Source organism: Haliotis rubra, unplaced genomic scaffold (genome assembly GCF_003918875.1).
Source record: "Haliotis rubra isolate DU_JTF1 unplaced genomic scaffold, ASM391887v1 Scf345, whole genome shotgun sequence".
Lineage (NCBI taxonomy): Eukaryota > Metazoa > Mollusca > Gastropoda > Lepetellida > Haliotidae > Haliotis > Haliotis rubra.
Window position 1 is genome coordinate 407,390 of NW_025767019.1, and position 27,482 is coordinate 434,871.

The window sequence follows — 27,482 nt, forward strand, 5'->3', positions numbered from 1 at the left end:
CTGAATGCATCTGATATCACTGATGACACCAGGTCACTCCTCCTGATTATAGCACCTGCTATTAAATTACTTTTCATTTGATGAACAAATATGCAGAAGAAATTAAAAATAAAATAGTAAATCATTTGAATCTGATCATAAAATATTTGATTTTGTCAAAGGCTGTAAATAATGTGAGATAATGAACCTGAAATAAAGGGTGAGAATCAACCAAAGCAAAAACGAACATAAAAAAGCAAAATCACACAAACAGATGAGAACTGCAAAACTAGACTGTCACCCAAAGTGTACTCGGATTTACATGGAGTGTCAGACATTACACAAGGAGGAATTTAGGATGGATGATTTGATTTGGCGAATGTCATAAAAAATAAGATACATCAATAGTACTTATGACAACTAACGTAGAACAACAGTGGCATATCACACCAAAGGAAATTCAGCATCAAACATACACAATACACAACCTATGGCCCTGGCAGTGTCGAAGTGCCACCTACCTGTCATGACACACAACTAATGCCCCCACTGTGTCTAGGTGACACATACCTGTCATGACACACAACTAATGCCCCCACTGTGTCTAGGTGACACCTACCTGTCATGACACACAACTAATGCCCCCACTGTGTCTAGGTGACACCTACCTGTCATGACACACAACTAATGCCCCCACTGTCTCTAGGTGACACCTACCTGTCATGACACACAACTAATGCCCCCACTGTGTCTAGGTGACACCTACCTGTCACCTACCTGTCATGGCACACAACTAATGCCCCCACTGTCTCTAGGTGACACCTACCTGTCATGACACACCTGTCATGACACACAACCATGCCCCCACTGTGTCTAGGTGACACCTACCTGTCACGACACACAACTGTCATGACACACCTGTCATGACACACAACTAATGCCCCCACTGTCTCTAGGTGACACCTACCTGTCATGACACACAACTAATGCCCCCACTGTCTCTAGGTGACACCTACCTGTCATGACACACAACTAATGCCCCCACTGTGGTGACACCTACCTGTCATGACACACACTAATGCTGTCACCTGTCATGACACACAACTAATGCCCCCACTGTGTCTAGGTGACACCTACCTGTCATGACACACAACTAATGCCCCCACTGTGTCTAGGTGACACCTACCTGTCATGACACACAACTAATGCCCCCACTGTCTCTAGGTGACACATACCTGTCATGACACACAACTAATGCCCCCACTGTCTCCAGGTGACACCTACCTGTCATGACAGAAGCCTGCTGCATGCCCCCACTGGCGATGTGGATCAGTGACTTAGCCACATGGGACACATTCTTCGTGCATGACTGCAGCAACTCAATGACCTGTGAATGAGCATCACAGAATCAGTGGAAGATCAGGATTTATGTGAGCACAGAAACCCTCACAATCTTGTATTTCCATAAACTTGTATCCTTGTGAATTGCAGTACACAAGTCAGTGCTGGTAATTAATCATATAAGCAATTTTACCATGAACAAAGGACATCACATTCAACACCTTACATCAATGAGACTCATCCATAAATAGATTGGACAGTAAAATAATTTAAATGAGAAAAGTAAAACAAGTTTTTCTATTCATACATTACCTCTTTTCCAAACATGAGTGGTGTGATGATGGCAGAACCTTCCTGCGGGAGTCTTCGCTTGATCTAAAATACATAACACATACATTTCGATATTCAACGATTAAACGTATTATACTCACAACCCTCCTCTGATAATGCAGGGATACTGCTCAAGAAAACTTAACTGAGAATATTCAAACTGCCTTATTTATGTTAATAAAGACATTTTTCATGAATAGTGTTTCACATTTTAGGATGTGAAATACGTTGCAACTATGAAACCTAACAGTGGTATTTATAAATCCCAAATGTGACCCAGGGATAGGAAGCTAGGGTTATACATACCTTCCTGGCGCACATGCGTGCATCGTTGTTGCACGTCTCTAAGTCACGCATTAGGATGGAAAACTCACTCTGCTCCTGTCCTGGCTGAAAAACCACAAACTCAATCAGCACAAAGACATGCTGCAATCTTCTTACATTATGTATGTCTCTGTAATTTAAATACCCAGTAAATAGAGTTAATACTTCTTTCAATAAAAATTACTGTCTCCAAATCTCTGTGCAAAAATGACCCTGACAGAAATGCAGTGAGTATGGTTTTACACCGCTTTTAGAAATGTTCCGGCAATATCACTGCAGGGGACAACAGAAATGGGCCTCACACATTGTACGCATGTGGGGAATCGAACCCGGGTCTTTGGCGTGACGAGCGAACCACCAGGCTATCCCACCGTCCAACAGAAATGCAACAAAGGTGCAACACAAGCAGCTGTGACAGGCCACCACATGTGGGACAATACATCAAGAGGTGGAAAAACAACAGGAGCATTACCATGAGGAGGATCTTGAGGCGAGTGATGTCGGTGGTGATGCAGTCACAGGCACTCAGCACCTGCTTCACCTGGTCCGACAGCAGCGTCGTACAGTCCATCTTCTCATTCACCAGGTGCACGCAGTACAGTTGCTGCAGACAACAAGTGTGTACACTGTACAAAATTGCTGAAACATCCCACAGCCAATACATACTCTCCATGTTCATAGTTTCCAACTCCATGAGACATCCACGTGTCCTGACACATACTCCAGAATACCTAGACACTCAATTTCACACACCCATGTTCCTAAACACTCACCAACACCTGGTCTCTCACGCTCAAACACCCATGTTCCTGAACACTCACCAACACCTGGTCTCTCACGCTCAGACACCCATGTTCCTGAACACTCACCAACACCTGGTCTCTCACACTCAGACACCCATGTTCCTGAACATTCATCAACACCAGAGTCTCACACTCAGACACCCATGTTCCTGAACACTAGCCAACACCAGAGTCTCACACTCAGACACCCATGTTCCTGAACACTCGCCAACACCAGAGTCTCACACTCAGACACCCATGTTCCTGAACACTCAACAACCCCGGAGTCTCACACTCAGACACCCATGTTCCTGAACACTAGCCAACACCAGAGTCTCACACTCAGACACCCATGTTCCTGAACACTCGCCAACACCAGAGTCTCACACTCAGACACCCATGTTCCTGAACACTCAACAACACCGGAGTCTCACACTCAGACACCCATGTTCCTGAACACTAGCCAACACCAGAGTCTCACACTCAGACACCCATGTTCCTGAACACTCACCAACACCTGGTCTCTCACACTCAGACACCCATGTTCCTGAACACTCACCAACACCTGAGTCTCACACTAAGACACCCATGTTCCTGAACACTCGCCAACACCAGAGTCTCACACTCAGACACCCATGTTCCTGAACACTCACCAACACCACACTCAGACACCCATGTTCCTGAACACTCACCAACACCAGAGTCTCACACTCAGACACCCATGTTCCTGAACACTCGCCAACACCAGAGTCTCACACTCAGACACCCATGTTCCTCAACACTCACCAACACCAGAGTCTCACACTCAGACACCCATGTTCCTGAACACTCGCCAACACCAGAGTCTCACACTCAGACACCCATGTTCCTGAACACTCACCAACACCTGAGTCTCACACTAAGACACCCATGTTCCTGGTCACTCACCAACACCAGAGCCCCAGACTCAGACACCTATGTACCTGAACACTTGCCAACACCAGAGCCCCACGCTCAGACACCCATGTTCCTGAACACTCATCAACACCAAAGCCCCACGCTCAGACACCCATGTTCCCAAACACTCACCAACACCGGAGTCACCAACACCAGGCTCTTGGTCAACTATTCATTAGGATACTAGGACTCCTACTCTCAGACATGCTGTTCATAAACAAGTCACACACCTGTGCCCTGCTAAAGTGACTGCCATTAGTCTGTGTTAAAGCATGGCAGTTACAATCACCTTATCAGTACACGTAAAAGGGCCCAGGAAACACTCTCATAGGTATAAATGCCAACACTCAAGGACTCTCATACACTCAGACACCCACAGCACTCACAGAGGTCAGGGAGACTTACCTGGAAGAAGTTGATGGACTTTTCCAGCAGTTCCAGGGAAATTGTCTCATCCAGCTGATGGAACAGAAAAGTCAGGTGAGTGCGACGGTGAAGACAATGTTTTGTATATAAAAACACTTTTCCTCCTTAATCTAGACCTTATTGTATTGCAAAACGTAACTTCAACAACAATTAATTCATGTAAAAAAAGATATTTCCGATGAGCACAACGAAGTACACCACTGCTCAGACAATTACATCACTGATCTAAGAAATAGAAAGTCACGAATTATACATGCACCAATGATCATAATAAAAATACACCACTGATCCTGGAAACACAAAACTGATCAAAGAAATTCACGTTTGATCCCATAAACACACCACTTATCCCCAAACACAGCACATATCCAGGAATACTTCGAGGATCCAGAATATCTCACGGACCAAAAAATACCTCATTGACGGTAATACCTGGCTGATCTTGAAGCCCACTAACAGTAATACCTAGCTGAGCAGGGGACTCACCTGGTCCTTCCTCAGCAAGTCTATGAAGTAGTCGACCGCCTTCTCGTGAGCCATCATCTCCGGCAGCAACGTCCCGATCTTGGTGAACAGCTCAGTGCTACAGCTGCTCAGAGCACTGTGAACACACAATCACACAGGGACTCCTTTCATGAAGCAATCTTTACTAAGGTTAACCTTATCTCCCATTCTTTAACATTGCACTAAGGTTACCTTAGTGACTTACGATCACCCTAGTGCTTTGTGAAAGGAGGCCCAGGACAGTTGGATTACATGTTTAGACTTGATTTGGGTTGTTGCTTTGTGGTTTGATTCCACATTCCAGCTATATGATTAACTGAGTCTGGACCAGATAATCCAGTGACTGATGATGTAAGCATCAATCCACATTGTGTGAGTGTCATGACATGCAACCACCCAATCACTGTGTCCGAATGCCCTATCATCCACTTAGTCAAGCCTATCATAACATAGAACCCCTCTGGGGTAAACTTGAAAGAAGTAAGGGATACTTCTTTTAGACAATTGAAGGATGAAGATTCTGCACCAAAAACTTTAGAATCTACTTGCTCTAACCTGTCACTTCAGATCACTTCTAGCAGATACTACTCAAAATATGGACAGAATAACAAACACAGTTTAGCCTGCAGAAGGAAAGAGTGAGTGAATATTGCTTAATGCCGCATCAGCAATGTTGCAGCTATTCGCAGTGAGCAGAAAGAAAGAATCGACTGTTTAATTCTGATTCTATCATGGGCAAATAACGTTTATGAATCACTAAAACAATGACGATAGCAGCTGTTTGCATGGAGGTAAGTGCATTCTGCCCAATGGTGGCACCCTTCACAAACAAAAGGCAAATCAACTCACTTCCACTCAGGCTTTCGTATGTTCTTAGAAGTGTCTACAGTCTAAAACTTTGTTCAGTGTATGGCCATGTGGTATTTCACTGGAAACAAACACTAGGCTTCTCTACATACCTCTCATACTGTCTCATGATGCCCTGCAAGGTATTCAGCATCAACACAAGCTCATGGGCAAAGCTGTTCTGCTCTGCCTTGTGACTCTTCAACACATCATCGCGAGTGATGGCGTCAACAATTTCAAACTGAAAGCAACATATCACTGGTCAGTCTTGACAGTTACATGTGTTTGTTTAACGCCACATAGTCACGACTCAGCTATGTCAGTGAGCCTCACCCTATGATCCCATTAGCTGCCTCTTACGTTTCAGGTGTAGCTATCATAATGCAGCAGAGTGCTTTAAAGTCCTATAGGATCTGACACTGCTGTGACTTCAGTGCATTATGCGTTGTGTTTATCACAGATCAAATGTATCAAATGATGTATATATTATATATAGATCATGTAACATGTGTATTGTGGTCATCTAACATGGTCCTGTGCTCAAAGCTCAGGTCACAAATCGGTGAAGTTAAGCAGCGTCAAGCTCGGAGAGTCCTTGGATGGGTGACCGTGTTTGGCAGCTTGACTCCTGAGAGTTTCTAGGACTTGAGTCCTGCCCCACAACGAAGCACATGTGACACATGTGGTCTCACCTTAGGCAAGTGAGTTTGTTCAAAATTGTCTCTGTTCACCCAGCAGGAAAATGGGTACCCGGTGGAAAAAGTCATATGACTATAACCTTCTAGCGCCTAACAGGCAGCTTGGATTATCTGGGGTAATAATATGCTGTGCCTTGATTGTTAGCTCTATGAGCATACCTAGTGTGGAGTTTGGCGCTATATAAATGGACGCATTATTACTATTATTACTTGTACACAATGAAAATCTGCCATCATGTAATCCAGCATAACCTATACATACCTTGTCTTTCACCTGCGAGGCAAGTAGTTCTGTCTTGTTGATGATACGTGGTACCATGAGGAGGACATTGACAGCATCATGATCCCCTGTAACAAGATGCAGTGTACATATAAAATCTGGTGATATTCACATACCAGAATGGGAGATTCATATGACTGATCACGGGAGATTCACATGACAGATCAGAATCAGATTCAAATACCAAACCGGTGAGATTCACATACAAGATCAGACGAGGTTCACATACCAGAATGGGAGATTCACATACCAGACCAGATGAGGATCATAAACCAAATCAGATGAGATTCACATACCAGATGAGATTCACATACTGTATCAGATGAGATTCACATACCAGATGAGATTCACATACTGTATCAGATGAGATTCACATACCAGATGAGATTCACATACTGTATCAGATGAGATTCACATACCAGATGAGATTCACATACTGTATCAGGTGAGATTGACATACCAGATCAGATAAGGATCACAAACCACTGCTGTTCAGATAAAGGACCTCATTGTACCTACCTCCTCTGTTGATAAAGGAGTCTGGCATGAAAGACAGCAGCATCTGGACATGGGAGTTGGCCTGGTGCACCTCCAGCTTCCTCAACTCCATGTCAATAGTCTACAACATCAACAACAATACCAGTGTTACATGTCTCATCCATGTCTACATACTACAACATATCACCTGATAAGCAGGCACAATCCCACATGCAAATGTTACATAACCATGAATAATACACAGGAAATAAACCACCACCTATTTTAATGGATCTTTCCTGAAGACAGAATGACTTATACCGTAAGAGCAGTAAAATATTCAAAGTACACAGTGAAGCAAGACCTTGGAATGCTGTCCAACATCTGTGCAATGGAATCAACATGGATAACATTCTTTCCGATAGACATACTAGAAAACTATATTACTGTACCTGCCATTACATATCACACATACTAGTAGTTACATGTTTTGTAAAATACCTATGATTGTGCATTACTGTATCTACACATACAAGCAGTTATCGTATACTTACATCTCACAGCTATGCAGTGAGAGTTGTCATGTGATACCTATATTATTGTATATAGCAATAATCAGGTATGTTTGTTTGACATAATATTTCACTAATGTAAAGCAGGCGATAGTATAACAACTGACAGATTACACAAGAGCAATGGGAAATCTCCAGGGGAGACAATCTGTAAGGGAAACAATCTGCAAGAGAGAGAGAATAGTTGAAAGCCCCAAGCTTATAAACAAAACACAGCTGATCCCTGAGCCAAAGTTACAAAAACAAATGATGTTACATTACAAAATTAAAAACTCAAAGTATGTTTTTCCTTCAATTACTCTAATAAGAACAAACAGTAGAAGAAGATCTGATTGGGTTTTAGAATACCTTCATAGGTTACATACTGTCATGTCAGATCTCTGAAACACTGTATTACTGTCTAAATCTTATCATTACGGATGATAAGTGTGACTGTAGGATTTCAGTTTTCACATAGATACATGTAACATCAAGAACTGAACTCAAACAAGAGAAGGAGCTGCAGACAGGTGAACAACCATTGCCGTGACAAGCTGTTACCTTCTGGTAGGACAATGGGTCCCGTTTTGGGCACGTCCTGGCCATGTCATCCTACAGCCATACATATACAAACAGACATCAGTGTGCACATTGTCATGGTACAGTGAGATGGACACGTCAATACACTTCCATATATGCATGCAGTTTGTGTAAGCTTAACCAAGGGTGGAAAAAATGACATTATTGACTCTAAAACTAAGGTCTGGCTTATGAAGGCATATCCTACTCATAAAATGTTATGGATCAAGCAATTCCTCCAGATTGCTACAGTTCATCTGTAAAATCATGTTGTTTATCCAGACCTTTTAGCTCACCAATATATACACCACTAAAATATCGTCCAAATCTTTCATCAATGCGTAGACGCTATACATAGTATATATAGCAAATAGGATCAGTTGTTTAAGAAATTTCTTTTTGGGACTTAAAGTTAAGAACAGAAACAGGATTCTGGAAAGTATGAACCACATACATACGCATTTCCGACAGAACAACAACATGTTTCATTATTTCATTATCACTCCGTGCCTACATGGACCAGAGGATGCTTTACATAAACATTACCAGGAACATCGTTAGGTAAGGCCAGACCAATTTTATTTCTTGTTTTACAGATTTTTGTCCTCTGAAAACCTTAAGGCAGGAGGGGAAAAAATAAATAAAAAAATCACCAGTGAAAGCAAAAACCCACAAGAGTTTCCATGTTAACTCTTTTGGTTTATCAACTAAAAATAAGTTGAGTGAGTTAGTTTCACACTGATTTCAAGACTATTTCACTTATATCACATTAACATTAGGATTTCATTTTTTGAGCAAGGAATTTTTTCCTTTTTTTTCTTATTCTTGAAAAAAATTACAACAGGTGGATCCGTAAAACAAGAAATAAAATTGGTCTGGCCTAACTTGTCAAAACAAAATTCACAGGTCTTTAATTAAAAACATTTTTCCACCCCTGTTAATTGTGCGCATGCCAGTTAGTATACATGACTACAAGGTACATGCTCACATGTCAACAAACTAACAAAGCTGCAGATTTGGACTAAATTCTAATTCTATCATCAAATATGAACATATAACCTATACATAAGCCACAGCACTCTAAAACAGGAGTATCAGAAACATATGTGACTGTTTCATGTCTATCACATCAACAGAAGCACAAGAAGATGTATTCACAAAATATTTGTTCCATAGAGTTATTTCTATGTAGCTTCTGTGTTTGTACAGGTACACACATTTAAACTGTGTGACACACAAAGTAAAGTTACTACCAGGCATCCAGTAAAGATGGAGCATAATGAAAGAGGTAGTGTGTGAGTGAGTTAAACTTAAAGCCATACAGGAACAAGAAGTGGAAGATATGATTAGGTTCCTGTTCGTGGTAGTCCTACATATGCGGAGATGGAGCAAAGAGTGATGTGTGGCTACACTACAACAGTCAACAAGGACAACCACACTGACAGTGAAGTACATACGACATGACATCCATGCAGTGTGCTTTGTATTAACAGGTCACCCTACCTTAGCATAAGCCTTAGATTCAGCAAACTTAGCCTTGAAGTCAAACATCTCGATGGCTGGTGTTTCCGCTTTGTGTTCAGACTCCTGCTGTTTGCTGCGTAACTCTCGGTTCGCATCCTGTTACCATGGAAACAAAGAAACATAACTGATCCATCTCTTACATCTTTGGGGGTAGTCTAATGGTGAAAGCATTCACTCATCATGCCAAAGACCTAGGTTTGATTCCCAACAATGCATGAAGCCCAATTCTGGTTTCATAGAACATTACATTGATGAGATATTGCTAAAAGTGTCCTAAAACCATAATAACTCACTGACATCCTTATTGATCAAATGAGAATCAATACCAACCCATGCATTCCAACAGTGAACACTCAAACTTGATCACATTCAACTGGAATCTTAATGATCTGATCAAAGAGAGAACATTACAACCTACCTGCAACTGGGACACCAAGTCACGGAACTTGCTTATGGTGGCCTCATAGTCAGCCATTGTTTCCTGAGTAGCGTCCAATTTCCTTTGAGTCTGAAACAGCACATATGTGATCACTGTTAGTCATTCACGACCATGGGTAAGAAACGCTTACCTTAAACCTTAAAACTACCCATTATTTTGACCTGAACCCGATAGCCTACTTTTAATGATCCTGAAGAAATGCAGACATAAACCTCAGTCCAAACAGTTTTGTTAATTTCATCATCATAAGAGCTACTTCTTTCACATTTCTCATGTTTTCTATTCAAACAAGTTGACCTTGACCTCACCTCTGTGACCTTGGCTTGTGTAAGGTCAAGCTCTTCCCTCAGTTCCAGCTCTGTCTCCCTGGTGTTCTCCTGCAGTTCCTCATTCATTTCATGAAGCGCTTCCTGCAATGCCAGACAGACATTTGAAGGCATGACATCATACCACAAGAAATACTGCACAACATATTCCATCTCAAGTAGTACCTCCTATGACATGAAACAGCATCACACAGCATAACATGGCTTATGACATACCATGATATCCACTGTCACTGCATAATCAGATAACACAGGCTGATATCTGCCAAAATTTCATCACATGACATACCACAGGTTGATATCTACCATATATCATCACATGACATACCACAGGTTGATATCTACCATTTATCATCCCAGGACATACCAAATGTTGATATCTACCATATATCATCACATGACATACCACAAGTTGATATCTACCATAAATCCTCACATGACATACCACAGGTTGATATCAACCATATATTATCACATGACACACCACAGGTTGATATCTACCATATACCATCACATGACATATCACAGGTTGATATCTGCCATAAATCATCACATGACATACCACAGGTTGATATCTACCATATTTTCATCACATGACATACCACAGGTTGACATCTACCATATTTCATCACATGACATACCACAGGTTGATATCTACCATATATCATCCCAGGACATACCACATGTTGATATCTACCATATACCATCACATGACATACCACAGGTTCATATCTACCATAAATCATCACATGACATACCACAGGTTGATATCTACCATATACCGTCACATGACAAACTGCAGGTTGATATCTACCATATACCGTCACATGACAAATCACAGGTTGATATCTGCCATATATCATCACATGACATACAACAGGTTGATATCTACCACATATCATTACATGACATACCACAGGTTGATATCTACCATATTTCATCACATGACATACCACAGGTTGATATCAACCATGTTTCATTACATGACATACTGCAGGTCGATATCTACCTTATTTCATCACATGACATACCACAGGTTGATATCTGCCATATATCATCACATGACATACAACAGGTTGATATCTGCCACATATCATTACATGACATACCACAGGTTGATATCTACCATATTTCATCACATGACATACCACAGGTTGATATCCACCATGTTTCATTACTTGACATACCGCAGGTCGATATCTACCATATTTCATCACATGACATACCACAGGTTGATATCTGCCATATATCATCACATGACATACAACAGGTTGATATCTGCCACATATCATTACATGACATACCACAGGTTGATATCTACTATATTTCATCACATGACATACCACAGGTTGATATCCACCATGTTTCATTACTTGACATACCGCAGGTCGATATCTACCATATTTCATCACATGACATACCACAGGTTGATATCTGCCATATTTCATCACACGACATACCACAGGTTGAAATCTACCATATTTCATCACATGACATACCACAGGTTGACATCTACCATATTTCATCACATGACATACAACAGGTTGATATCTACCATATATCATCACATGACATCCCACAGGTTGATATCTACCATATTTCATGGCATGACATCCTACAGGTTGATATCTACCATATTTCATCACATGACATACAACAGGTCAATATCTACCAAAGATGACTTACCAGGTCGGCATTCTCCTCAACAAGTTGTTGGATCTTCTCCTCCTGTTCTAGGTTCCTATCTGTCAATTTCTCTACCATCTCCTCGGCACCAAGTGCAGCATCCACCTGTAACCATGGAAACCAGAGTTAATGGTCAGTTTCTCAGATAATGTTTTAGATCTTGATCGTTGAACATTCCCTGACCCTGAGAATTCCACCAGTGTTACATGAATTACAGTGTAAACATCAAAACACCAACTGTACTGATACAACTCCAAAGAGACCACAAGGCCAAATCTTTAACACATATATACAGTGAGTGAGTGAGTGAGTGAGTGGTGGGTTTAGTTTTCCGCCGCACTCAGCAATATTCCAGCTATATGATGGCGGTCTGTAATAATTGAGTCTGGACCAGACAATCCAGTGATCAACAGCATGAGCATCGATCTGCGCAATTGGGAAGCGATGACATGTGTCAATCAAGTCAGCGAGCCTGACAACCTGATCCCGTTAGTCGCCTCTTACGACAAGCATGGGTTACTGAAGATCAATATTCTAACCTGGACCTTCACGGGTACATATATACAGAGTTATCAGGGACAAGGCAGAATGAGAAGAGCTTCAAACAAATCTGATACAACTGTAAAAATTATGCAAGTGAATCTGTGTAAATCCTGACATGTCAAGCAAAATTTGAATGGATTAAATTTGAAAATAATACTATAAATTGTTATTTATATACTTATCTATCTCACGGTATGCACCTCTCTTCTTCTACGACCTTATGTGGAAACGTGCTGTAGGCTAAGTTGAATCAAAACTTCCTGGCCTCCCCACCCTCCCGTGAGGTGCGATAACACAAGGAGGCCAGGAGAAAGCACCAACTCCCGATATGTTAACTCCGAACTTGTGATGGGTTGCTTCTGATAACCCCTAAGCTTACACAGCACAAAAACTCTAGGGAGTGGGGGGTCCCGAATTAATATGGTTTTCAGCCGCAACTTTTGACAAACAAAAGGACGCAGTTTGGCAAGTAGACCCCGTCTCCCGCGATTTATCAAGTGACCCCAGTGAATTAAAGTCGAAGACCTTAATCTGGACAGTCCCTGCCTCGAAACTACCCCACAGACACAAGCTGGAAGGAGGTGAAAGAGGGAATAGCCCGGTTACTCAACTCGTTTAACGTTCAATACCAATCCCCCTAACTTACCAAAGGTGAGAAAGGACTTAGGAGCGGAACGCTTCGAAAACCACGCAGGTAATTGCTCAGAGAGTGTCGACCACCTCTGCATGTAGCACAAGTCTGGCCTCTCAGTCTATAGAGTCATAACTATGACAGTGCAGCCACGCCCTAGTTCCCCAGGAGAGGTGGTCTAAGAAGCAACAGAAGCAAAACCGACACACGGAAGGACTGTTTCATCTGCAAGCACGGGGCGATGGCAACTGCTGAGCTAGGACCAGAGGGCCGAACTGGTGTAGCCCCTCCACTTCCGTGACCGAGAGATCCTGAAGATAGTGTGGGGCGAAAACAGTATCCGACTTCCAATAACATCCCTCCATGATTGCCTGGAGGGAACAGTTCCTATGAAGCGCCATGGTGGAAGCTAGGGCCCGAGTTTCATGAGGATTCGCTGTAGAAGGTGGAGGAAGGTCGGCATAGGCATAGGCACGCAGGATAGTGGATCTCAACCAGAACGCCAAGGTAGTGCGCAATACTTCTGAGGTGGAGGCGGCAGACAATGGGATGAAGTCTCTTATGCAACCTGAGTCGGTCTTTAGAGGCAGCTAAGTAGATCCGCAGTGCCCGAACTGGGCACAGGGAGAGATCTTCCGTGTCATCAGGACCCAAGACAGTGGACAGTGGCGGAATTGTGAACATGCGGTCCGGCTGTCCAGGTAGTTGGTTCTTGGCGACGAAATCCCACCGCAAACCAAGAAAGACTTTAGCATGTCTTGACCTCTCAAACAGCACCCGGGAGACGTTGAGGGCGTGTAACTCGGAAATGCGGGCAGCAGTGGCCAAAGCCAAGAGGAAGAAGGTCTTGAAAGTTATCTGCTCAAAGTCTTTTCCCTCCTAGGGTTCATAAGTCGCTGACGTAAGATGATTAAGCACAACAGAAAGGTCCCAAGATGGTGGTCGGAACTTCCGGGATTGGTCAGCAAGTCTATAAGATCTGAGGAGAGACTGGAGCTCAGGAACAGACGATACCTTCACACCAGTGACTGGCGCAATACCAGTGTTAAGAGCTGCCAGGTTTAGTAGACAATGTAGAACCCTTAGGCTTTTTGGAGGTACGAAGATGTTGGAGATACTCTGCCACCAACTGCGGCGAAACAGTAGTGGGAAAAGCAATTTGCTTCAAAGTTCTTCCACTTGTCATCATAGAGTGACCTAGTAGATGAGCGATGTGCTGTAGTGATGGCAGTAGCAACACGCTGAGAATATCCCTTCGCAGTTAGCGACTTATGAAGATGCGCCAAACGTGCAGATGAAGTGTGAGCGGAGACCAATGCAGCTGATCGGAGTGCAGGTGCACCAGAAGATCGAGATGTTCGGGAAGTGGTACAGGATCTGGATCGGCTAGTTCTTGTAGATCGATGAACCACCCTCGGGCGCGACCAAAAGCACTGTCATCCGCTGGGTCGTGCGTAGTTTCAGTAGTATGCGTGGAAGTAGGGCCACTGGTGGAAACGCGTACACGCGTTTAGGTCGTCCCAAGGAATCGTTAGAGCGTCGAGATCCCAGGCGAGAGGGTCCAGAATCGGAGACACGAACAGAGGTAACTGGTGGTTGAAGCGAGTCACGAACAGATCCACTGTCGGAGTCATCAACGGAAAGCAGATGGTCTGGAACACCTGAGGATGTAGTTTCCACTCTGTCGGGGAGGGACGAAGCAGCCAGGAAACAGAATCTGCAATCACGTTCTTCACTCCTGGAATATGATTGGCTCGAACAGAGATGTTGAGATCGTCCACCAGCTGGAAGAACTGTTGTGTCCACTGCAGGAGTTGAGGAGACCCTGTCGATCCCATCCGGTTGATGTGCCACATTGCCGCTGCATTGTCCGACCGGACCATGAGAGAGGTCTATCGTAGAATCTCTCGCGAGATCTGCGAGACACCACCGCCCTGCCACTTGCTGATTGAGAAGGTGAGCCCCACCCGTGTAGAGATGCGTCCACGTACAGGTGGTGAGTCGGGACGAACAGCCTCAAGCAAACTCCTCCGCAGACGTTCAACTCTTCCATCCACCTGAGGAGATGGGGATAGAGCGCCGGAGGTAACTTGATCAGGGAAAGCGTGTTGCCCACCCTGATGTGTGGAGCCAGGAAAGACTGCAATGGTTGAAGTTGAAGCTGACCCCTGAGGGTCAACGCCTGGGCCGATGTCAAGAGAGCCAGGAGCTCCTGCCACTGACGTCCTGGGTTGAGATAACGCAAGGGGAACTAGTCGCCGGATCTTGTTGAAACAGTCCCTCGGCACAAACAGTTTGCTAAGCTCTGTGTCGAACACCGCCCCGATGAACTGCAGGCGGCATGAAGGGACTGGCTCTGACTTCTCCATGTTGACCAGCCAACCTAACTGCCGAAGTAGCTGCATCATGAACTCCATGTGATGTAAGAGGAGTGCACGGTCGGTCTGAGCCTGGATACAATCGTCGATGTACGTCTCGGACAGTATCCTCTTGTGATAAAGGAAGCTGGTGATGGGCTTCGTCACCCGTGTAAATAACCACGGAGCCGAAGAAATTCCAAACAAGAGCACCCGCCACTGGTAGTGGGTGCCCTCGAAGACAATGGTCCAGGAAGATCGGGATGTGAAGGTACGCATCCTGAAGGTCCAGGCTGACCATGTAATCCCCCGGTTTGATGATAGTCTTGAGTAGAGCCACCGACACCAAACGGAAATGAGGCGGTGGTTGTAGGAACATCTCGTTGAAAACATTCATGTTGAAGATGAGTCTCAACTTGTCTGAATCCTTCTTCGGGACCAGAAATATTGGAGAGTAGAGCCCCGGGTTAGTCAGAGCCGAGCCCAGGGATTCGATTGCAAGTTTCTGAAGAAGCGTAGTTATGGTGGATTGTAGCACAGTCAGTTGACGAGCGGGATACGTCCTGTGCTCCAGAAACAATGTGAGAGGAGGGTTGCCGATGACCGAAAGTTGAAACAGAGTGGAGAGACAGAGTGGAGAGAACGTAAGGATCGTCTAAGATGCTCCAATTGAGGGCATAAATCCCAAGTCTTCCGCCCACTGGGGAAGTCTTGATAGGTACGATTGAGGCGGAAGTCATCAAGTCACTGCTTCTGGGTCCTCTGATTGGAGGACTGCTCGGAACCGGAAGCTGGTCGAGAAGCAGTGAACGATCGGCGCATCCTCTGTTCGAACCTCTTCCTCGAAAAGAGGTCGAAGATCCCAAACGAAGATCTGGGTTGGACGGCACATAGGTAGCTGGCCGCAGTTGACGCAACGAATCTTCTACTTGCAATCGTTGAAACTTCAACAGCTCCACTGAGACTTGCAAATGAGCATCCTGTCCAACCTTAGCAGCTATATCCCTTATAGCCCCGTTAAAGAGTGATCTGCCTGACCAAGTTTGACGGAACAGATCTGTCCAAAATCTATCCCCGGTTTCATATCATAGGTAGTCAACAAGTCCGAAGGTGAACTGCTACGATGTAGTCGAAGGTTATCAGCAATCCAAACTAATAACTGAGGTGTGTCGACAGCATCCATGCTGACATCTGAAGCCGAAGTGCCATCTGAAGTGGGAGATGGCATAGCTGATAGAGGAGTTTCATCCTTGGAACGATGTGGAACGGCCGGAGGCCCAGCTGGCTGAACTGTCGATACTGGAGCTGGGACTGGTAGACGTAACACCGCAGCCACAGCGTGAACGATGGCATCAAAATCAAGAGGTCGAGACGCGCAGAACTCTAATAAGACGGATCCCAGGAAACCGGTAAAATAGGTCTGGCCGATGTGTGAGACGTAGTACCCGCAGTAGGAGGCAATGTAGAACCAGAGGCTGGCATGGGTGGATGACTTGGTAAGGGTGGCAACGTTGAAACAGTAGAAAGTGGCACACTGGAAGACTGTGGTACACTGGAAGTAAGCATCACACCGGCAGCAAGCGTAGTTTTGACAGGAAGCGCCGAACCAGGACCAAGCGGCATATTGGAAATAGGAGGCGCTCCGACATTCAGTGCCAAACCAGGAGCAAGTGGCACATAGGAGGCAAGTAACGCATCACCAGTAAGCGCCGAACCTGAGCAAGCAGCACTCTGCCAGCAAGCGTCAAACCGGAACTAAGTGGCGCATTGATACCAAGTGGCGCTTCAACAGTAAGCGCCGCACATTGACAGGAAGTGATGGTTCAACAGTAAGCGCCGAACCGGGAGCAAGCAGTGCTCTGCCAGCAAGCGTCAAACCGGAACTAAGTGGCGCATTGATACCAAGTGGCGCTTCAACAGTAAGCGCCGAACCGGGAGCAAGTGGCTGTCTGCCAGCAAGCATTGAACCTGGAGCAAGCGATGCTCTGATAGTAAGTGCCGAATCAGGAGCAAGCGGCGCTCTGGTAGCAAGCGCCGAACAGGGAGCAAAGGGCACATTGACAGCAAGCAGCACTCTGAACGTAATCGTCGAATTGGGAGCAAGCGGCGCTCTGGTAGCAAGTGCCGAACTGGGAGCAAAGGGCAAGTTGACAGCAAGCGGCGCTCTGACCGTAAACGCTGAACCGTGAGCAAGCGGTGCAGCGAAAGTACTCATCACATCAGAGGTAAACGGTGTACTGGAAGTCGGCAGTGCTCCATAAACAGGCGGGACGGCATATGAGGCAGATGTAGAGAGTGCTGAACTGGAACTCAACATCATACTAGTAGATACCACAGGAGGGTAAGAGAGCACCGAACTGGAAACAAGCGGTGCATGGGTAGAAAACGTAGAGCCAATCACGGAAGTAGAAAGCGCCGAACCGCACGTATCCACCCCTAGAGAGTGAATGTTGGGCCTCAAACTAAGCACTGCACTGGACATAGTCGGCGTAGGATCACCAAGATTCTGTGAAATCGTCACTAGGTTAGATGGATAGGATTGGCCAGATGACGTAGTCAAAACTGCGATTCTAGTCGGCGAACGATCTGGGATCACAATAGGACTGGATACTTGTGAACAGAATAATCGCCGGAGATCCTCACTCAAGTAGGAGTCGGAAGCCTCACGTAGAAATTCCTCATTTGGCGACGGGGACTTAAACTGGCGAGCAGGTGTTTTGGTGCGATGTTCAGTTTTCGATCGTTTAGCAGAGGAAGGCCCCTCCGAAGGTTTACGACAATCTCTATCCGACAAACGTCAAGAAGCCACCTGCAGATACTCCAAAAATGCATCATCATCAAGTGGAGCACAGTAATTGCACCGGTGTGACCAATCACAACATCCCAAACAGTCTACACACAACATATGTGGATCTGTCGACGAAAAGTTGCTATTGCACTTGTCAAAATTTTTGGGCTTTGTAGGAGTACTGCGACGAGATCTACCCATCTTGAACTTTCTTCACAATCAAAATCTTCACTAGAAATCAGCACACTTTCACACGACGTAGCGACAAGAAAGAGAAAGATAGGCACAGAGCATCACGTGATCATCTGAGCGATCTGCACGCTTACTGAGATGATTGACAGTCGGGGGTGGGGGTGGGGGTGCAGAAGCCACACATGGTCGTAGAAGAAGAAGAGAGGTGCATACCGTGAGATAGGTTAAGTTTAAAAATATTCCTTCAAGAAAATTTGCCTCAGATCCAGTCTGATTGTGCAGTTATGTAAGATATATAGTCATTAATTGCCCGTATAGCTACTACTGCTTAAAATTACAACCAACCTGTTCCTTGAGTTCAATGAGTTGTTCCTGCATCTCTGAGGCCTCAGATTGGAAGCGTTCCTTGTCCTTCTTCAGGTTGATGATATCTGTCGTCTGTTTCTCATTCTGCTTAGCCAGCTTCTGGGAATCATGCTTCTCCTGATTGGACAAGTCTCGCATCCTGGAAACAAAGGTAGCTCACATACAGCAATGTTTTGGACACGTTTCATGGCCAGGGAAACAAAAAGAGGTGATTCACACCCAGAAATGTTTCACATTCAAAACTGTTTCACATACAAATATGTTTATGTCACATACCAATATATTTGACAAACCCATAATTCTGCACAAACCATCAGGCTGCGTAAAGTGAGCTCTTTCATGAAAACAGAGAAGATTTGTCTGCAGAGATCTGCACTTCTATACACTTCACATACTGAAATTCTCCATGTACACACAAACATGTTCTTCATTCACACAGAGGTTTCAAATCGACATATGTTTCACATACATAGATATTCTCCACATCTACATGTTTCACACACACACACACACTAACTTGCGGACATGTATACAAATATACATTCATACAAATATACACTCTACTGGATCAGTACAAAGTGTGATGTGCTGGAACTCACTTGACAAGTGCCTCTTTCAGCCTCTCATTCTGCTGCTCCAGCTGTTTCAGCTCATAGCTTGCTGCCACGCCATCTGTGCCTACAAAATAGATCGGCTGTGTCTTTACGCACAATAACTTAAGTCCATCTAGCATCAGCATTTTAAACCAAGATTCATAGGCGAAGGTTGACACTGGCAAATATAAGTTGTCATGACTATTAAATAGGTCAGGGAGAATTTCCACTCAAAATCAAACATCAAAAGTAGACATGCATTGTCACATAAGTTTTAAGACTTTGTTATTACTAACTTTAACAATGAAATTCCTACTACATCTCTATTTTAACAGACAAGAAAAACAAGCCTGGCTGACCTTTCTCACTGATCTCTCCTCGGAGAAGTTCAAGGTCAAGGGTCAGTTCCTCAACCTTCTCCTTCATCGAGTCAATCTCCACCTGCAATGTTTCTGCCTTCTCTTCAGCCATCTCTTTGTCAAGCGTTGCAATCTCGATTGTCTCAGAAACATCCGCCATCTCATCCTTGTATCGCTCAAAGGCCTCCTGGATGTCCCTCACTTCCTGTACAAAGAATTATGGGAGAAGTTAGAACAAACAGCTTTCACTCAATGTAGAAGTGGGCTTCCAGGACACAAGAGGTAGAATGTATTGCAAAATGTATTGCATTCAAATGGATGCACAATAATATTCCTTGTAAACAAATATAAATATCTTGTGTTAAGTGACTACCATGTCTTCCAGTACAGCAGATGAAACCATTTCATTACATTACAGGACCCACATATTTCCGCTGGACAATGTAAAACCCTGGACAGGACTTGAATGAATAGGGGAGATTCTTACACCCTGGACAAGGTGAGGTGAAATTGGATTTAACGTCGTACTTGAGAATATTTCGCTCATATGACGACGTGCATGCATGTGTATGTGCTGCTGCTTGTACTAGCCCAGACTGAAGCTGGTTTTGTAGTGCTAGCCCACTGAGATACCACGCCGCAGTGAAGCATGAATATCCCACCCAGACACATAAAACCGACCAATCCTTGTTGTACCCATTAATGCCGAGCACCAGGCAGGGACCAACAAGTACCATATTTTAACGTCTTTTGGTATGACGCGGTCGGGGATCGAACCTGCGACCTTCTGCTCTCCGGGCGGACGCTCTAACCTCTACACCACGGAGGCGGTCCCCTGGACAAGACTTGAATGAGCGAGCGAGTGAGTGAGTTTAGTTTTACGCCGCTTTTAGCAATATTCCAGCAATATCATGGTGGGAGACACCAGAAATGGTCTTCACACATAGTACCCATGTGGGGAATCGAACCAGGGTCTTCGGCGTGACGAGCGAACGCTTTAACCACTAGGCTACCTCACCACCCCAAAAGACTTAAATGAAAGGGGAGATTCTTACACGTTTTCCCTTGCTGTACAGACAATACAATAACAACAATATCTGAACAAACACACACAAAGTACTGTGGAAACATGATCTACCTGACAAAAATACATCTCTTACCTTCTTAGACGCCTGAAGTTGCCGCTGAAGGTCGGCTGACGTTTCCTGCATCTTGATCTTGTACTCTTGAAGCTGACAAGGACATAAACATGGCTGTAACTGATTGATCAGGAGACATGTTGATCATCCCTCACTACAGTCAGACCCACTGCACTGGCATAACTCCAAATACATTCACACAAAACCTACTTATCACTGCTGCGTATACTGCAGATTTATGGATGTGGTTGCACATCGGTGAAGTGCTCGTTAACATAGTTTGGTAGTTATTATAAAGCCACACTCAGCATATTTTAGCTATAGGATGGTGGTGTGTAAATAACCGATCTATTACCACATCTGACACAGTTGTGGAGTATGGACCTCCACTCACCTGCTGCAGTTGTATCTTGGCCTTTTCATACTCCTTCAACTTGCCCTTGTCCTCGGTCCTCTTGAACCGCAGTGTTTCCAGCTTCTCATTGAGATCCTTCACCTCTGCTTGTAGACCCTCAATCTCCTGTTGCTGCTGCAGATTGGAGATCTTGTCATCTATTGATGTCGTCATCGCACTTAGATCAGGCTTGGAGGGGGACTGCAGTAGAAACGTATGTGGTCACTAAACGACACTGTACAATAGTTCCTAGGTGCAAATGAATATCTACAGCATATGTCTTCAAAATCTGTCCATCATGTAGGATTACAATGTAATTTGTAAACAAGAAGACATGGTTATCAACATCCCCCACCACAGTGTTCTGTTCTTATTTGGTTCCTGGTTTTTAACTCCACCACGACATTCATTTCCTGAAACACATACCAAATTTGGTTTCCCTATCTGTAATGGTTTCTGAGAAAATCTGTCCCCATTGGGGATACCATGCACTAAGTCAAGCAATGCATGACAAGGGCCATAATTCTGTAACAAATTGTGACACGGTTTCCGTTTTGAACTCCATCAAGGCATTCATGTCCTGAAAACACATACCAAATTTGGTTTCACTATCTATCGTATAACGGTTTCTGAGAAAATCTGTCCCCACTGGGGATACCATGCACTAAGTCAAGCAATGCATGACAAGGGCCATAATTCTGTAATAAATTGTGACAGTTTCCGTTTTCGAACTCCATCAAGGCATTCATGTCCTGAAAACACATACCAAATTTGGTCTCCCTATCTATAACGGTTTTTGAGAAAATCTGTCCCCATCTATAACGGTTTTTGAGAAAATCTGTCCCCATCATCTCAAATGGGCGAACGACAGAGCTCAAACCTATATCCTGTTCCCACTTCGTGGCAGTGGATAATAAACACACCACAGACATTTATGGACAAACATCACACCTTCAGATTTTGTTTTGCGCTGTCAGACACCTTACCAACAAAAATGCTTCTCTAACTCACATAACTGCATAATTAATCTGCAATATCCATATTTCTTCCAAACATATTCAAACTGGATGTGAAAATCAGTGTCTTTGTGAAGCAATAAACCAACTACACCCATCAACACCTACCAGTTACATCTTAGATATTTATCACAATAGTGAAACCAACAAGCATTTGTTAGGTGAACCAAGAAGCACAATGAACCAAGAAAAATGATAGATAGAGGTTAATCAAACTCACAATCAGGCTCCAGGTGTGCCCAAGGGATTCAACTCTGCACAGCAAATTGAGATGAAATACTAATTACCTTTCTAGGAGCTTCCACTACAGCTGCCTTCTCAACTACAGCTGGCTTCTCAACCACAGCTGCCTTCTCAACCACAGCTGGCTTCTTCTCCTCCTCAGGTGGGGATTGTTGGGCAGGGGTGGGCCCCCCAGGTGGCGACTGTCTGGCAGGGGTGGGGACAGCAGTAGGCGGCTTGTCATCAACTGGTGTTGTCTCCTTGCTGGACCGGGGTAGCCGTGAGGTAGGGATGCCACTCTCTCGCCGACCTGGTGCAGGGGTGGCACTGTCCTTTGGTACACTCCCCTCCTTCTTTGGGGATGCAGTTGCTGCTGTGGAGTCTGGTATACTCTCACTACCTGCAATACACAGCCAACCACTCACTGACTGCAACATGTTTGGTGCACACAATTTTTACATTTAATTCCTTTAAAATGATAACAATAACCTCACAGACTGTTTATTCAAAAGTTACAAGAAAATATTGTTTGCAACAATACAAAATCTATGACATGAACCCATGCATTGTTGCAACACAAACCCAGGACTCTATTATAAGCCAATATGGAAACAGTAGTCTGTCTCAGAACATGACCTTATTTCTTTATGGTTATGGAAACAAACATAGAATCACATGAAATACTTCAGAATAGGTATTCCCATTTTCAGAACACCGCCACAAATACTTACAACAAAGGCAATTTTACCAGTTATCTATTTCTTGAGTTTCAAAAGACAATTGTTTTCCTTCTGTCTTAACAGACTTAACAATCCATGAAAATACAACATTGACTAAGATTCACCTTCATCATACATGTTTCTGGTGTCCCCCGCCATGATATTGCTGGAATATTGCTAAAAGCGGCGTAAAACTAAACTCGGTCAGTCAGTCATCATACATGTTTAGCTATTCCAAGGTCACAGGAGATTTTGTATATAAATACCAACACAGGAGAAACTATTTTTGTGGACTAAGAAGCAAGTATCCACATACTCTTCCCAACATAGCTAGGTGGCCGCAGCCCGGACCTCCTGGCTGGTGTCTTCCCATCACCAGGGGATGGGCGTGTCTTTACTGCGGGCGTGGCAGGGGCAGGAGCAGAGGCAGGGTCATCAACAGCCACAATCTGATACAAATACACAGGTCAATAATCACTCATCCCTTTCCAACACTGACTATCCAGATTACATGGGTACTACATGTACATTGCGTGTCATTTTAGTCCTATAATGAGAAAATATTTGCATACATAGTTATCATGTTGATGAACTGAAGTCTCAACATGTCAAAAACAAAGACATTCGATGACAAGCACAAGGACTGATGTATGTGTACCTGGGACTGCCGGACAAAGATACCATGTCCCTCCGGAGACTGGAAGTAAGTCTTGCCCTGCACAGTCCCATTGTTCTTGCCCTTAGCTTCATGAAGCACAACACCAATCCATTTCCCTGAAAAGTCAAAGTTCATCACAAAATTATTCCCTTCCCTATATGTCTAGTGATGTTTAATTGCAAATTTGACGTCTCTACTGACAAAGTCGTCTTCTGTTGTTTGTTCACGCGAAGTGATACGATTTTGTTTTCTTACCCCTGGAAAAAAGTTTGACGAAAGCGTAACCCATGGATAAGACGACCCCCTTCTACAGACTGCTTTTTTTGGTCCTCAAAATTCAACTTATTAGACGGTAATATACGGTATACATACATACATATGGATACAACTACACACCCCATGTACCCATATAAATATGCATGCATTAATACAGGTGATGCACTGTAAGATTGAAACAGAGGTTTACACCTTCATAAAATGACTTTCCAAGAACTTTTCAGTGCATTAATCCACGGACTCTTATCATCACAATGATAACCATGACAACACTTCTACAACATGTTACCATAGATACTATCTGTGAGACAGAGATGGAATCAAGCTAACAGATGATGAGCCACAAATATTTTTTTAAAGGGTTTTCAAGCATGTTAATGGCCTGTGAAAATTGACCTTCCGAAGCAGCACTCACCGCTTGAGAACAGTGTTGTTCCAATATATGCAACTGTTCCGACAACACCTTTGCCCACAACTTCAACCTTGGTCCCAATCTTTATTGGCTTTTCAGACATCTTTAATTATTCCGTCCAACCTGACAGTGAAAGATGCATTCCAAGTAAATACGTGTTTCACACAGCACAGGACAATACAGGACAACATGTACACAAACTTAGCTAAACCTGTAGAGGTTTCCAATTCTTTGAAGAGAATCGTCCTTGGGGCACACATATGCATTTTCTGCAGATGAAAATGTCATGTGACAGTTGTATCAATGTTTTAATAAAAATATTGTACAATAAATAAAATCTTTTTTATTTATTATACGGCCCCCACCACGTGGAGTTACCCCCCTGCTAAGCATGCGCAGCCAACCAGGTAAGCACCTAGGCCTGTATCACCATTCCTTCTGCTGAATAAATGAATATATGCATTAACTCAGACTTCCAAAGACCAGAGGCTAGGGAGGAAGGAATTCTGTCAAAGTACACATAAATAGCAATCGTTAGGAAGGAAGTAACTGACGCCACAACACTCACCTGTCACGTGTCCCGAAGCTTCCGCGAGAGGCATGATGGGAGGGTAACCGACAGGGAGGAAAGTACTGAGACCCGACCTCACAAGTTAAGCAAAACATGTCGCACACTGTGCGAAAGTAAAAACCCCACCCACATCGTGAAATCTATAAAAGAGCACCGTAAGGGGAAAAACCAACTCACAACCGACTATAATCCCATGAGAGAAATCGAAAGTAGTTAGATATGACCACAGCGGATATATCAATTATACACAATTGAAAACAGCAGCAACTGTCCAGAAAACCAAGACTCACTCGGTCAGGGTGGCAAGACACTGTCCACTGGAGAGAACAGAACAGACAAAACGCGCTCGATCACGAGAATGTGTATCCAGCTGATAGTGCCTTATAAAAGTGTTAGGCCAGCTCCAAATAGCGGCAGAGCATATCTCTTCAATGGGCAGTGCCGATGCAAAAGCCTTTGAAGTGGCCACTGCCCTGACCGAGTGAGCCTTCAACCCATCAGGGGGAGGCTTGCCCTTAGCCTGATAAGCACTACAAATGACCGATACAAGCCAGCGTAACAGGGTCTGTTGGCTAGCCGGCATCCCTGCCTTCCCGCCACCATAACAGGAGAACAGATGGGTACCCGTACGGATCCCTTTGTGTTCATTTGATATAGACCTTGAGGGTCTTACGGACATCCAATAGGTGAGTGCTTGTTGCAGAGGTCCCCGATGTGGAAGGCTGGGTAAGAGTAGGAAGTTCGATAAGAGCTGTCACATGGAAAGCGTGATCAATCTTCGGACGGTAAGTATCCGGGAGGCGAATACTGACACGATCTGGATGGAACACAGTCATTGCCGGGTCTGCCGACATAGCATGTACGTCGCCAACCCTTCGCCCAGATGTTACCGCCACCAGAAATACGGCCTTCCATGTTAACAACTGAATGGAAAAAGCCGATAGACGTGAGAACGTAGGACTGGACAGCCAATCTAGCATGATTGACAAATCCCAAGGTGGGCTGGTACGCCTGACAGCAGGTCGAACCCGATCTACGCCAGCTAAAAAGCGCTGCATGCATAAGAGGGTGCTCCCCCCTGGGCGAAGCCACCAAGCCTCCTTCCAAACGAGCTTGCAGAAACTCCAATATTCGGACTAAATCTGCAGAAAAGGGATCTGCAATCCCCCTATCTGAACACCAGCGCGCATAGCAGGACCACCTATCCTCATATTGAACGTTTGTCGAATCCCGCCTCAAAGCCAGAATTGTGTCTGAAACTGCTGCAGGAATTCCGCGTGCTTGGAGGCTAGACCTGACAGAGGCCAAGCCACCCACTGAATCCTTGGATTGGGGTGTGGTGCGCCGTTCTGAGTGAGAACGTCCGGATGCAAAGGTAATAGAACAGGAGGCTGAGCCAGAAAGCTAAGAATAACCGGAAACCAGCTCTGTAACGGCTATACCGGTGCCAGTAGCACAAGTAGCCGAGCTGGCTGGGTGGACAGCTGGGAGAGGACCCGGGGAATGAGTGGTAGAGGCGGAAACGCCACAGCACTTTGCCCGTCCAATTCAGCAGGAAGGCGTCTGAAGCCAGCGTCCTCTGGTCCGGTATTCGAGAGCAGAACACGGGTATCTGATTCGTCCCACCGAACTCTGGCGGGCCTCACTTCCACAGTGGTAGATGGCCGACACTGACGGTGGATAGCACCCAAGTGTTGCTGGTAGTGGCACTCCGGTAGGAATAGAGAGAGGCGGCCTCCCACTGAGTGGTCCCCTGCAGATGAACTAGCTGGGACGGACCCACAGCGACAGCCTGCAGGTTTAACGGGAGGTCAGGGCAGACCCCCAGCAACTGCAAAAAGGCTGCTGGGAGCCAGATGAAGAGGCCTGCTCTTTGCCCTTACCTTTGGCGGGACGGCTCCTCCTCCTACCTCTACCCAGCGGCCGAAGCCAGCCGGCAGACTCGGGCGTAGGCTGCGCCCCAGAGGAAGAACCTGCTACGGAAGCGCGGGAGCCAGAAGCCTGTGGTTGCTACAACAAGGCCTTAGAGTCCTTGAAGGAGGTCGCTGCTGCAGCAGCCTCACGAATGACCTGGAAACAACGTCGCTCCCAGCCGAAACGGAAGGGCCAGCAAGGTCTGCTGTGTTGCTGCCAAATAACGGGATGTAGACAGCCACAGCTTGCGCATCCCAATGACTGCGCACGTCACCGTGGACGCGGCAGACCATAAAGAATCTCG

The 27,482-nt window shown here is 44.8% G+C and overlaps 1 protein-coding gene and 1 long non-coding RNA gene across 5 annotated transcripts in view; both read right to left on the minus strand.

Annotated features, from left to right (window-relative positions):
• Positions 1-27,482, minus strand: part of LOC124284802 (dynactin subunit 1-like) — a 52,871-nt gene that overhangs the window by 23,126 nt on the left and 2,263 nt on the right. For 3 of the 4 annotated variants that reach the window (XM_046720915.1, XM_046720917.1, XM_046720916.1), the window contains exons 2-24: positions 24,697-24,816; positions 24,006-24,121; positions 23,664-23,796; positions 22,694-23,028; positions 21,391-21,591; positions 21,018-21,089; positions 19,858-20,062; positions 19,505-19,583; positions 18,885-19,044; positions 12,029-12,133; positions 10,325-10,426; positions 9,996-10,085; positions 9,557-9,673; positions 8,036-8,086; positions 6,966-7,065; positions 6,429-6,514; positions 5,582-5,709; positions 4,605-4,719; positions 4,098-4,151; positions 2,447-2,578; positions 1,957-2,040; positions 1,633-1,695; positions 1,264-1,366 (exon numbers count right to left, since the gene is read on the minus strand). In XM_046720915.1, the coding sequence (XP_046576871.1) occupies positions 1,264-1,366; positions 1,633-1,695; positions 1,957-2,040; positions 2,447-2,578; positions 4,098-4,151; positions 4,605-4,719; positions 5,582-5,709; positions 6,429-6,514; positions 6,966-7,065; positions 8,036-8,086; positions 9,557-9,673; positions 9,996-10,085; positions 10,325-10,426; positions 12,029-12,133; positions 18,885-19,044; positions 19,505-19,583; positions 19,858-20,062; positions 21,018-21,089; positions 21,391-21,591; positions 22,694-23,028; positions 23,664-23,796; positions 24,006-24,121; positions 24,697-24,796 (2,731 nt within the window). In that variant the 5' untranslated portion in view covers positions 24,797-24,816. The remainder of the gene's footprint in view (positions 1-1,263; positions 1,367-1,632; positions 1,696-1,956; positions 2,041-2,446; positions 2,579-4,097; positions 4,152-4,604; positions 4,720-5,581; positions 5,710-6,428; positions 6,515-6,965; positions 7,066-8,035; positions 8,087-9,556; positions 9,674-9,995; positions 10,086-10,324; positions 10,427-12,028; positions 12,134-18,884; positions 19,045-19,504; positions 19,584-19,857; positions 20,063-21,017; positions 21,090-21,390; positions 21,592-22,693; positions 23,029-23,663; positions 23,797-24,005; positions 24,122-24,696; positions 24,817-27,482) is intronic. The other variant, XM_046720918.1, reaches the window with a different exon arrangement.
• On the minus strand, positions 530-1,227 carry LOC124284804. Its single transcript, XR_006900647.1, has 3 exons — positions 1,068-1,227; positions 898-995; positions 530-745 (listed from the first exon to the last, which is right to left on the minus strand). It is a non-coding gene; the product is annotated as an uncharacterized LOC124284804 (long non-coding RNA).